This window comes from Oncorhynchus mykiss, chromosome 4 (genome assembly GCF_057628025.1).
Source record: "Oncorhynchus mykiss isolate SJ-2025 chromosome 4, ASM5762802v1, whole genome shotgun sequence".
NCBI classification, from domain to species: Eukaryota; Metazoa; Chordata; class Actinopteri; order Salmoniformes; family Salmonidae; genus Oncorhynchus; species Oncorhynchus mykiss.
In genome coordinates this window covers 40,013,146-40,026,196 of record NC_143025.1, presented here as the reverse complement: position 1 = coordinate 40,026,196, position 13,051 = coordinate 40,013,146, and the positions used below count along the sequence as shown (strand labels likewise).

At 41.9% G+C, this 13,051-nt stretch overlaps 1 protein-coding gene across 11 annotated transcripts in view; it reads left to right on the top strand.

The window, feature by feature from the left end:
* LOC110521797 (auxilin) overlaps positions 1–13,051 on the top strand; it is a 60,375-nt gene that overhangs the window by 25,732 nt on the left and 21,592 nt on the right. For all 11 annotated transcript variants that reach the window (XM_090231999.1, XM_036969487.2, XM_090232000.1 and 8 more), the window contains 2 exons: positions 2,330–2,379; positions 6,743–6,891. In XM_090231999.1, coding sequence (XP_090088125.1) covers positions 2,330–2,379; positions 6,743–6,891 — 199 coding nt within the window. The remainder of the gene's footprint in view (positions 1–2,329; positions 2,380–6,742; positions 6,892–13,051) is intronic.

Below are 13,051 nucleotides of genomic sequence, written 5' to 3'. Positions count from 1 at the left end.
GGCAATATAGAGATTGTATCATCTGTGGATCTGTTGGGGCGGTATGCAAATTGGAGTGGGTCTAGGGTTTCTGGGATAATTGTGTTGATGTGAGCCATGACCAGCCTTTCAAAGCATTTCATGGCTACAGACATTAGTGCTTTGGGTCAGTAGACATTTAGGCAGGTTACCTTAGTGTTCTTGGGCACAGGGATTATGGTGGTCTGCTTGAAACATGTTGGTATTACAGACTCAGACAGGAAGAGGTTGAATATGTCAGTGAAGACACTTGCCAGTTGGTCAGCGCATGCTCAGAGTACACACCCTGGTAATCCGTCTGGCCCTGCGGCCTTGTGAATGTTGACCTGTCTAAAGGTCTTACTCACATCGGCTGCGGAGAGCGTGATCACACAGTCATCCGGAACAGCTGATGCTCTCATGCATGTTTCAGTGTTACTTGCCTTGAAGCGAGCAAAGAAGTTATTCAGCTTGTCTGGTAGACCCGTGTCACTAGGCAGCTCTTGGCTGTGCTTCCCTTTGTAGTCTGTAATGGTTTGAAAGCCTTGCCACATCCGACGAGCGTTGGAGTCGGTGTAGTACCATTCGATCTTAGTCCTGTATTGACACTTTGCCTGTTTGATGGTTCGTCGGAGGGCATAGCGGAATCTTATAAGTTTCCGGGTTAGAGTCCTGCTCCTTGAAAGCAACAGCTCTACCCTTTAGCTCAGTGTGAATTTTTCCTGTAATCCATGGCTTCTGGTTGGGGTATGTGCGTACACTCACTGTGGGGACGACGTCATCGATGCACTTATTGATGAAGCCAGTGACTTATGTGGTGTACTCCTCAATGCTATCGGAAAAATCCCAGAAAATATTCCAGACTCTGCTAACAAAACAGTTCTGTTGTTTAGCATCTGCTTCATCTGATCAATTTTTTATAGACCGAGCCACTGTTGCTTCCTGCTTACATTTTTGCTTGTAAGCAGGAATCAGGAGGATATAATTATGGTCAGATTAGCCAAATGGAGGGCGAGGGAGAGCTTTGTACGCGTCTCTGTGTGTGAAGTAAAGTTGGTCTAGAGTTTTTTTCCCCTCTGGTTTCACATTTAACATGCATGGCGGTATACAGCTCATTGAGTGTGTGAGTGTGGTGTGAGTGTGGTGCCAGCATCGGTCTGTGGTGGTATGTAGACAGCTACGTAAAATGCAGATGAAAACTCTAGTTAGATAGTGTGGTCTACAGCTTATCATGAGATACTCTACCTTAGGCGAGAAAAATCTAAAGATTTTTGGTGCACAATATCTAATTGTGCACCAACTGTTGTTTAGAAATATGCATTGCCCCCCGCCTCGTGTCTTACCAGAGGATGTTGTTCTATCCTGCCGATACAGTGTATAACCCACCAGCTGCATGTTATTAATGTTGTCGTTCTGCCATGACTCGGTGAAACACAAGATATTACAGTTTTTAATGTCCTGATGGTAAGATATACGAGCTTTCACTTCGTCCCATTTATTTTCCAGCGATTGAACGTTAGCTAGCAGTATGGATGGCAAAGGCAGATTAGCCACTCGTCGCCTGATGCTCACAAGGCACCCCGATCTTTTTCCGCAAAATCTCTGTTTCTTTCTCCAGCGAATGACGGGAATGAGAGCCTGTTTGGGTGTTTGGAGCATATCCTTCCTGTCCAACTCATTAAAGAAAAATGATTTGTCCAATTCAAGGTTGGTAATCGCTGTTCTGATGTCCAGAATCTCTTTTCGGTCATAAGAGACAGTTGCAGCAACATTATGTTCAAAATAAGTTACAAACAATGCGAAAAAACAAACAAAATAACACAGTTGGCCTTGGTTTACCAGTGTCCTGTCGATTATTGTTCCCATGTCCGTTGGTCGTGTGAGTACCTATGCGTTGGTGCAGCTGTTATGCTGCGTGCTTTATATATTGTGTATTACGGGTATCGCCCCGTGTCGTTCAACCAGGTTTACCCTCGCTCTTTTGTTTGGGTACAGCCCAGTGTTTTTGTATACGTGTTTGTTTTGGGTGTATTAAAAAACCCTATTGTGTATTCCTGCGCCTGTCTCCAAATCCTTTATACCAGCGAGACGATTAGGCTACAGGCCCAAAGGATCCCTGGACCCCCCCCAAAGGACCCCTGTCTGTGTATGTTCACTTCAGCTGCTTGCTACAATGTGTCTGGATCATTCAAATACAAATTAGACAAAAACAATCACGTCTTAAAAAAACTGTAGACAAATCTCAGTGATCTAGACAATGCAGCGTCATATACGTTTAAGAATCTGAATGATTCATATTCTATGAATTGAGAAAATATTATTTCTGTCGCAGGTACACAAAAGGAGAGCTGGACATTGCCTACATCACATCACGAATCATAGGTGAGTACACATTATTGTCAAATCATACTGTAAGTTCTAGATCAACTGTATGAAATGGAATGAAAGGACAGGGCGTGTGCCTGCGTATGAATTCCGTCAGCTGTGTTCATTTACTGCATGGGTGCCTGCGGTGTTGGGCTGTTCTAGCTTTAGCACCATTACATTCATGAAGCGTACCAGACTCTCGTCTTCTTCTAACTGGCAATGGCTTTTCTCTCTAGCTAAAAGGACATCCATCGTTCTCTAACGGTAGCTTTATTTCATCATTATGGAGGGTAGTAAAGCCTGTATTTGGGCTTCACAGGTTTCTTCTCCACCCAATTGTTAGACTTCTAGATCTCTCCATCTCTAGCCTCCTGTAAACTTTGCCTCACTCCCTCCCTACACAACATTTACTGTCAATCTATAGATGACAGAGGGTGGGATTTCAACAAGAGAAGGTTTGCTCTTGGTTTTTCGGGCCTAGGAGAGCTTTTAGGGTTGGTTGGGATGAGGGTAGGATGATATTATGATTCACAAAAGTATGTGGACATCTCATTCCAAAACCATGGGCATGAATATGGAGTTGGTCCCTCCTTTGCTGCAATACCAGCCTCCACTCTTCTGGGAAGACTTTCCACTAGATGTTGGAACATTGCTGCGGGGACTTGCATCTATTCAGCCACAAGGGTATTAGTGAGGTTGGGCATTGACGTTGGGCGATTAGACCTGGCTCGCAGTCAGCGTTCCAATTTATCCCTAAGGTGTTCGATGGGGTTGAGGTCAGGGCTCTGTGCAGGCCAGTCAAGTTCTTCCACACCGATCTCGACAAACCATTTTTGTATGGATATCTCTGTGTGCACGGTGACATTGTCATGATGAAACAGGAACGGGCCTTCTTCAAACTGTTGCCTCAAAGTTGGAAGCGCACAATCGTCTAGAATGTCATTGCATGCTGTAGCATTAAGATTTCCCTTCAACAGCCCCAGACCATTATTCCTCCTTCACCAAACTTTACAGTTGGCACTATGCATTCGGGCAGGTAGAGTTCTCCTGGCATCCGCCAAAACCAGATTCGTCCATTGGACTGCCAGATGGTGAAGCGTGATTCATCATTCTAGAGAACGCATTTCCACTGCTCCAGAGTCCAATGGCGGCTAGCTTTACACCACTCCAGCCGACGCTTGGCATTGCGCATGGTGATCTTAGGTTTATGTGTGGCTATGGAAGTCCATTTCCTGAAGCTCCCGACAAACAGATCTTGTGTTGACGTTGCTTCCATAGGCAGTTTGGAACTTGGTATTGAGTGTTGCAATCAAGGACAGACGATTAGCACTTCAGCACTCGCGGTCCTGTTCTATGAGCTTGTGTGGCCTACCACTTCACGGCTGAGCCGTTGTTGCTCTTCGATGTTTCCACTTCACAATAACAGCACTTACAGTTGACCGGGGCAGCTCTAGCAGGGCAGAAATTTTACGAACTGACTTGTTGGAAAGGTGGCATCCTATGACGGTGTCACGTTGAAAGTGACTGAGCTCTTCAGTACCGGCCATTTTACTGCTAATGCTTGTCTATGTAGATTGCTTGGCTGTGTGCTCGAATTTATACACGTCAGCAAAGGGTATGGCTGAAATAGCCAAATCCACTAATTTGAATGTGTGTCCACATACTTTTGTCCATGTAGTGTATATGCTAACACATACAAGCGCACACAAACACACACACATCCATACAAACGCTGCATGTAACAGCAGTCTGTCCTCCAGATGATGAGGACACAGCCACTCAAATGAAATGAAATCAAATGTTATTCGTCACCTGCTTTGTAAACAACAGGCGTAGACTAACAGTGAAATGCTTACTTATGGACCCTTCCCAACAATGCAGAGGGAAAATAATAGAAATAATAGAAAAATAACACAATGAATAAATAACGGATAGCTTGGCTATATACACGGGGTACCAGTATCGAGTCCTTGTGCAGGGGTACGAAGTAATTGAGGTAGATATGTACATATGCGTAAGTAGGGATAAAGTGACAAGGCAACAGGATAGATGATTAACAGTAGTTGCTGCGTATGTGATGAGTCAAAAGAGTTAGTGCAAAAAGGGTCAAAGCAGATAGTCCGGGTAACTATTTGGTTAACTATTTCACTAACTATTTAACAGTCTTATGACTTGGGGGTAGAAGCTTTTCAGGGTCTTGTTGGTTCCAGACTTGGTGCATTGATACCGCTTGCCGTGCGGTAGCAGAGAGAACAGTCTATGACTTGGGTGGCTGGAGTCTTTTGACAATTTGAAGGGCCTTCCTCTGACACCTGAGGGCCTCTATCTCATAATGCATAGTGTGCCACCTTAGATCCCTCCTCTTACTGAACACTCATTTATGGGTGCGTTCGTAAATTCAACTCGAGTGTCAGAATGCGCTCTGGCCCGTGAATTCAGAGCTCTATTTTTTTATGGGCCTAATAATAAAGATGTCATTTACCGATAAAAATGAATTACCATTTTATGTGGCATGAACAGTCATGATGCTTTCATCTGATTGGCTAACAAATCACTTCAAAAAAGTAGGCTACCTGTGCCCGTTTGTCCACTCCAAATAATCCAAACTGCATGTACACGCGTCTATTTCCATTCATCAAATGACACATCTATTTACAAAACACCAAAAAGTGTGGCTATTGACATTCGGCGATTGCCATTGATTAGGCCTACATTAATTGATGCATCTTGCTGACAAATGGACCCCTTTTTTGTAACCTGAAAAGTCGAGACACCTGAAAAGGGGCTGAAACTGTCCCGAGTAAAACAGGATGGTCACCCTAACACACACGGTCAATTTACTAGTCCAGGCTACAATGTGTAGGCCTATTACCATGAACTTCAAATTGGCCTACCGGCAGCCAGTGATGTAGTGGTAAAAAAAAAGAAAGGTGGGTTACCACTGATAAGTAAAATGTTTTGAAAAAAGATGGTAAACTGCATTTAGTTGCGCCCACCCTCCGCTAGGCTTACACCACTGCTGGCAGCCTAACCTCTCAGCCGAGGCAATTTTACACACATGAACACACGTAGAACAGGCAGCCTACATTCAATATAATACATGAGTTGAATCCAAACATGTTTACACTTTTGTTCATGAGATGTCCATGGCGTGACTTAAAACACTACCTGTCTTTCCTTTACATGAATGACATTTATGACAGTGTTATTTGTCAGTATTAAGCTTTTAACAATTGAATTAGAACATAAACCCTGTAAAAAAAAATCCTGGATATGCACTGTAAGTGTAACAATGCCTTTGTAACATTTCATTGTGTTTCACCGTGAAAACAGGCACACAAATCTCAAATAATGTAGGCCTCTGCCATTGCAAAATCGATTGCTTCTAACTGAAAGAGTCAACTATAGGCCTACTGTCATTCATGTTGGATGTATTGGATGCTCCGTTGGTGTCTAGTGATATCGGCGACCATCATCCTCTGATCCAGGAAAGAAAACAAATATTGATAGAAAATAATGAAGCTAAATAAATGGTCTACTTCTGGCCACGGACGACACAGAGAACACCAATACCCCAATACGCACATGGAAAACAAAGCAATGAGCGCTCTAAACAGCTGATGGACAAAAGCAAACAATGATAAATCAACAGACAAATCGAATGCATTGGAAGAAAGGCTCTTTTTTTTGAAAAATCAAGGACATATGGTAAAATGGCGAAAATGAAATCTATGCGTTTAAAGGAGCTCAGCTGAGGCCAAACTCACTGAGTGGACCATGCCGTAGACAGGGAGACGGTTTATGCAGCCAACTAGAAATAAATGGTTTAAACCATGACAGAGAGGTGGGGGTGTTCGTTTCATTTGGAGGCTTTTATTTTCATATTTACCACTGTAAAACATATTTACCACAGCATTTTAAACAAATAGGAAAATGGCTAAGTTAGCCTTATTTAGAGACCCTACCCAAGTTTGACTTTTGTTGCATTTAGGGGAGCTAACATTTCACTCACTAACATTTCACCCCCCCCCCCCCCCATTGCTGCTCTGTAATTCACACCCTGCCTGTGGTTAAATTACTTTCAACCCACTTTTAACCAGATGAATGTAACTTGAACTACATAAACCACATACAGTACAAGACTCTCATCTTTTAAATGATTAGAATGATTCCCTGCCTGGTTTGTGTTGGTAAACCCCTGTGGCCACAGGTCCATCACCCTGAAGGCGTTTCCATACTGCACAGTGCAGAAGGAATGAAAGTGGAACCCCATGACAGTGTGTAATAATAGTACTGGACTGTATATCCTGGCATGCCTCATCATCACCTCTATGGTCATTGGGATTGAACATATGTCTCCCTCTCTGTCCCCTGCCAGTGATGTCATATCCTGCGGAGGCGTTGCAGATCGGCAACCAGAACCATGTGGAGGACATCCGCTCTTTCCTGGACTCACGGCACGCTGACCACTACACCGTCTTCAACCTGTCACAGCGCAACTATCGTGGCGCCAAGTTCTCCAACCGGGTGAGACAGATATACACTGAGTTTACCAAACATGAGAACACCTTCCTAATACCTTCCTAACACCTCCCCCCTTTTGCCCTCAGAACAGCCTCAATTTGTCAGTGTCGAAGCGTTCCACAGGGATGCTGGCCCATGTTGACGCCAATGCTTCCCACAGTTGTGTCAAGTTGTCTGGATGTCCTTTGGATGGTGGACCATTCTTGATACACATGGGAAACTGTTGAGCGTGGAAAAACCCAGCAGTGTTGCAGCTCTTGACACAAACCGCTGCGCCCAGCCACCTGTACCCCGTTCAAAGGCACTTCAATGTTTTGTCTTGCCCATTCATCCTCTGAAAGGCACACATACACAATCCATGTCTCAATTGTCTTAAGGCTTAGAAATCTTTCTTTAACCTGTCTCCTCCCCTTCATCTACACTGATTGAAGTGGATTTAACAAGTGACATCAATAAGGGATCATAGCTTTCACCTGGATTCACCTGGTTGATCGATGTCATAGAAAGAGCAGGTGTTCTTAATGTTTTCTATACTCAGTATACACATATATATATATATATATATATATATATATATATATATATATACAGTGCCTTGCGAAAGTATTCGGCCCCCTTGAACTTTGCGACCTTTTGCCACATTTCAGTCTTCAAACATAAAGATATAAAACTGTATTTTTTTGTGAAGAATCAACAACAAGTGGGACACAATCATGAAGTGGAACGACATTTATTGGATATTTCAAACTTTTATTAACAAATCAAAAACTTAAAAATTGGGCGTGCAAAATTATTCAGCCCCCTTAAGTTAATACTTTGTAGCGCCACCTTTTGCTGCGATTACGGCTGTAAGTCGCTTGGAGTATGTCTCTATCAGTTTTGCACATCGAGAGACTGACATTTTTTCCCATTCCTCCTTGCAAAACAGCTCGAGCTCAGTGAGGTTGGATGGAGAGCATTTGTGAACAGCAGTTTTCAATTCTTTCCACAGATTCTCGATTGGATTCAGGTCTGGACTTTGACTTGGCCATTCTAACACCTGGATATGTTTATTTTTGAACCATTCCATTGTAGATTTTGCTTTATGTTTTGGATCATTGTCTTGTTGTAAGACAAATCTCCGTCCCAGTCTCAGGTCTTTTGCAGACTCCATCAGGTTTTCTTCCAGAATGGTCCTGTATTTGGCTCCATACATCTTCCCATCAATTTCAACCATCTTCCCTGTCCCTGCTGAAGAAAAGCAGGCCCAAACCATGATGCTGCCACCACCATGTTTGACAGTGGGGATGGTGTGTTCAGCTGTGTTGCTTTTACGCCAAACATAACGTTTTGCATTGTTGCCAAAAAGTTCAATTTTGGTTTCATCTGACCAGAGCACCTTCTTCCATATGTTTGGTGTGTCTCCCAGGTGGCTTGTGGCAAACTTTAAACAACACTTTTTATGGATATCTTTAAGAAATGGCTTTCTTCTTGCCACTCTTCCATAAAGGCCAGATTTGTGCAATATACGACTGATTGTTGTCCTATGGACAGAGTCTCCCACCTCAGCTGTAGATCTCTGCAGTTCATCCAGAGTGATCATGGGCCTCTTGGCTGCATCTCTGATCAGTCTTCTCCTTGTATGAGCTGAAAGTTTAGAGGGACTGCCAGGTCTTGGTAGATTTGCAGTGGTCTGATACTCCTTCCATTTCAATATTATCGCTTGCACAGTGCTCCTTGGGATGTTCTTCACAACAGTATCTCGGACCTGCCTGGTGTGTTCCTTGTTCTTCATGATGCTCTCTGCGCTTTTAACGGACCTCTGAGACTATCACAGTGCAGGTGCATTTATACGGAGATTTGATTACACACAGGTGGATTGTATTTATCATCATTAGTCATTTAGGTCAACATTGGATCATTCAGAGATCCTCACTGAACTTCTGGAGAGAGTTTGCTGCACTGAAAGTAAAGGGGCTGAATAATTTTGCACGCCCAATTTTTCAGTTTTTGATTTGTTAAAAAAGTTTGAAATATCCAATAAATGTCGTTCCACTTCATGATTGTGTCCCACTTGTTGTTGATTCTTCACAAAAAATACAGTTTTATATCTTTATGTTTGAAGCCTGAAATGTGGCAAAAGGTCGCAAAGTTCAAGGGGGCCGAATACTTTCGCAAGGCACTGTATATATATTACAGCTGAAAATGTGTTATCATAAAGGGTCATGAATTTGTTGACTCAAATGGGGCTGTTTTATACTCTTGGCCATGCTACTTATTGTTTTTAGTGCCGTTTCTAAAGGACATTTAGGCCTAAACTGCATTTCACCCATCTATTATCATTAGTTTTTTTATAGTTTATATATAACAAACATGCAGAGATCATCCGTTCACCTACTCTGCGTCTCACAAATTTACGGCGGTTGGAACCAAAAATCTCAAATTTGGACTCATCAGACCAAAGCACAGATTTCCATCGGTCTAATGTCCATTGCTTGTGTTTCTTGGCTCAAGCAAGTCTCTTCTTCTTATTGGTATCTTTTAGTAGTGGGTTCTTTGCAGCAATTTGACCATGAAGGCCTGATTCACGCACTCCTCTGAGTAGTTGATGTTGAGATATGTCTGTTACTTGAACTCTGTGAAGCATTTATTTGGGTTGCAATTTCTGAGGCTGGTAACTCTAATGAACTTATCCTCTGCAGCAGAGGTAACTCTGGGTCTTCCTTTCCTGTGGTGGTCAACTTACAGTATATAGTTGAAGTTGGAAGTTTACGTACACTTAGGGTAGAGTCATTAAAACTAGTTTTTCAACCACTCCACAAATTTCTTGTTAACAAACTATAGTTTTGGCAAGTCGGTTAGGGCATCTACTTAGTGCATGACACAAGTAATTTTTCCAACAATTGTTTACAGACAGATTATTTCACTTATAATTCACTGTATCACAATTCCTGTGGGTCAGAAGTTTACATACACTAAGTTGACTGTGCCTTTAAACAGCTTGGAAAATTCCAGAAAATGATGTCATGGCTTTAGAAGCTTCTGATAGGCTAATTGAGTCAATTGGAGGTGTACCTGTGGATGTATTTCAAGGCCTACCTTCAAACTCAGTGCCTCTTTGCTTGACATCATGGGAAAATCTAAAGAATACAGCCAAGAACTCAGAAAAAATTTGCCTGGTTCATCCTTGGGAGCAATTTCCAAATGCCTGAAGGTACCATGTTTATCTGTATAAACAATAATACGCAATTATAAACACCATGGGACCATGCAGCCGTCATACCACTCAGTATGGAGACGCGTTCTGTCTGAACGTACTTTGGTGCGAAAAGTGCAAATCAATCCAAGAACAACATCAAAGGACCTTGTGAAGATGCTGGAGGAAACAGGTACAAAAGTATCAATATCCACAGTAAAACGAGTCCTATATCGACATAACCTGAAGGGCTGCTCAGCAAGGAAGAAGCCACTGCTCCAAAACCGCCATAAAAAAGCCAGATCGTACCTTTTGGAGAAGTGTCCTCTGGTCTGATGAAACAAAAATATAACTGTTTGGCCATAATGACCATCGTTATGTTGGGAAGGAAAAGGGGGAGACTTGCAAGCCGAAGAACACCATCCCAACCTTGAAGCACGGGGGTGGCAGCATCATGTTGTGGGGGTGCTTTGCTGCAGGAGGGTCTGGTGCACTGCACAAAATAGATGGCATGATGAGGAAAGAAAATGATGTGGATATATTGAAGCAACATCTCAAGACATCAGTCAGGAAATTGAAGCTTGGTAGAAAATGGGTCTTCCAAATGAACAGTGACCCCAAGCATTCTCCCAAAGTTGTGGCAAAATGGCTTATGGACAACCAAATCAAGGTATTGGAGTGGCCATCACAAAGCCCTGACCTAGATCCTATAGACAATTTGTGGGCAGAACTGAGAAAGCGTGTGCGAGCAAGGAGGCCTACAAACCTGACTCAGTTACAACAGCTCTGTCAGGAGGGATGGGCCAAAATTCACCTAAAGTATTGTGGGAATCTTGTGAAACGCTACCCGAATGATACCATATACTAATTGGGTGTATGTAAGCTTCTGACCCACTGGGAATGTGATGAAATAAATAAAAGCTGAAATAAATAGTTCTCTCTACTAGTTCTCTCTACTATAACAGTTCTCTCTACTCCAGTTCGCTCTACTATTATTCTGATTATTTGACATTCTTAAAAAAAAGTGGTGATCCTAACTGACCTAAGACATTTTACTAGGATTGAATGTCAGGAATTGTGAAAAACGGAGTTTAAATGTGTTTGGCTTAGCTGTATGTAAACTTCCGACTTCAACTGTATGTGTATATATATATATATATATATTGTCCTATCCTCTTTCACAGTTTCCTATGCTATGTCAATAATATTATGTAACAAGTTTGAGAGAGAGAGAGAGAAAAGTATACCCAGGCCTACCAAGATCAACACACAGCGATACACATGGGAGACTGCCTCAGTTCAGACATACATTTTTGTTTTCTATCTGGTGCACTGTAATGCTAAAACACACAATACCAACATGTATGCAATGTTTTATATTACATTACCCATAGGCACTCAGCATTGTTTCATGTCAAACATGTTACATAATATTATTGACATAGAATACTCACTGGAAACTGTAAAAGGAGATAGGACAATGCATAGAACTAGATCAGGATGAAAGACTGAACTTGGAAAGTTTGTCTCACAGTGAGGCAGAAATTAAGTCGTCTAAATAGGACTCCAATAACTCCTAGATCAGGAGCCTTGTCCACAAAGTGTCTCGGAGTCGGGAATAGTGCTGAGAATTAGTGGTTAGAGCGTTGAACTAGTAATCAAAAGGCTGGAAGATCAATTCCCTGAGCTGACAAATCAGTCGTTCTGCCCCTGAACAAGGCAGTTAACCCACTGTTCCTAGGCTGTCATTGAAAATAAGAATGTGTTCTTAACTGAATTGCAGAGTTACATTTAAAAAGAATAGAGACATTTCACGCCTACTCTTATGGGTCAAAATAAAAGCTCTGCATGAAGCCTCTTTAGTCATAAGAGTCCTACCTAGTCTACATATATTTAGGAGACTCCATGAGCTGTCCTAACTAGTTAAGAGTTACCAGCAGATGTCTTGATCATCGAAAAAGGTAGCAGGTCAGTGATTCATGCAGTATAGACAAACAATTGCTTTGTTGTTGATATTTCTATATAATCAACCCGTAAGTAATCTCGACCTACATGCCACAGTAGCTCTTGCGCTTTTGACAATGATTTCTCTAGGCCTAATTTCATTACATGCCTAAATACTAACCACTACGCTAACAAATAGTCGCATATTTTTCTTTCGATTATTTCATTGTCATATTCTTTCAAGTTATTCCTTTGGAGCGCAATATCACGTTGTTAAAAATATATGTTAACTTTGATTGTGTTCGGTGAAAATGATAGACCTTTAAAAAAAATATATGCAACATTTATCGGCAAGCGACTTCATGCCTACTGCGCCAAAGCGATTTAGTTGTTGAACGGGTAGGGATGAGTGTGTTGATATAACAATAATATCATCAAAATTCAATGATTTCAAACGTTTTCTCATTACAACCGTTTATGTTGTCTGGCGATGCGTCATCGCGATTGGTTATTCCCCATAATTTGCAACAATGTCAAAGAGCGTTTTTTACTATCTTTCCTTTGAGTTGCCTCAAACTGTTGTGATTTCCAGCTGAGATAAACTTTTATGAGTTGATTTTACTTCTGGCTCAGTTTGTCTAGATTCCTAGCACCTTTTCTGAGATGCTTTGTGGATATGGGCCCTGGTCCCCACTTCAGCTTCTTTTCTTTTCAGTGAGGAGATGTTATGCTTGGATTCTATCTGGCTAGATCGCTCCATCCACTTATGGGTCAACGAGGCACCAGCCTTCAACCATCATCACCCCTCTCTCATTATGCAGGCATGCATGCACTCACACACACACACAAAAAAAAACCTAGCTCAAAGTAGGTTTTAAGATAATGTTAAAGGTCAAACACAGCTGTTTTTATCTCAATATCAAATCATCTCTGGGTAACAATTCAGTACCTTACTGTGATTGTTTTCAATTAAAATGGTTTAAAAAAAGAAACATAAATAGCTTCTTAGCAAAGGGCAAATTCTCAAAACAATAATTTAGCTCT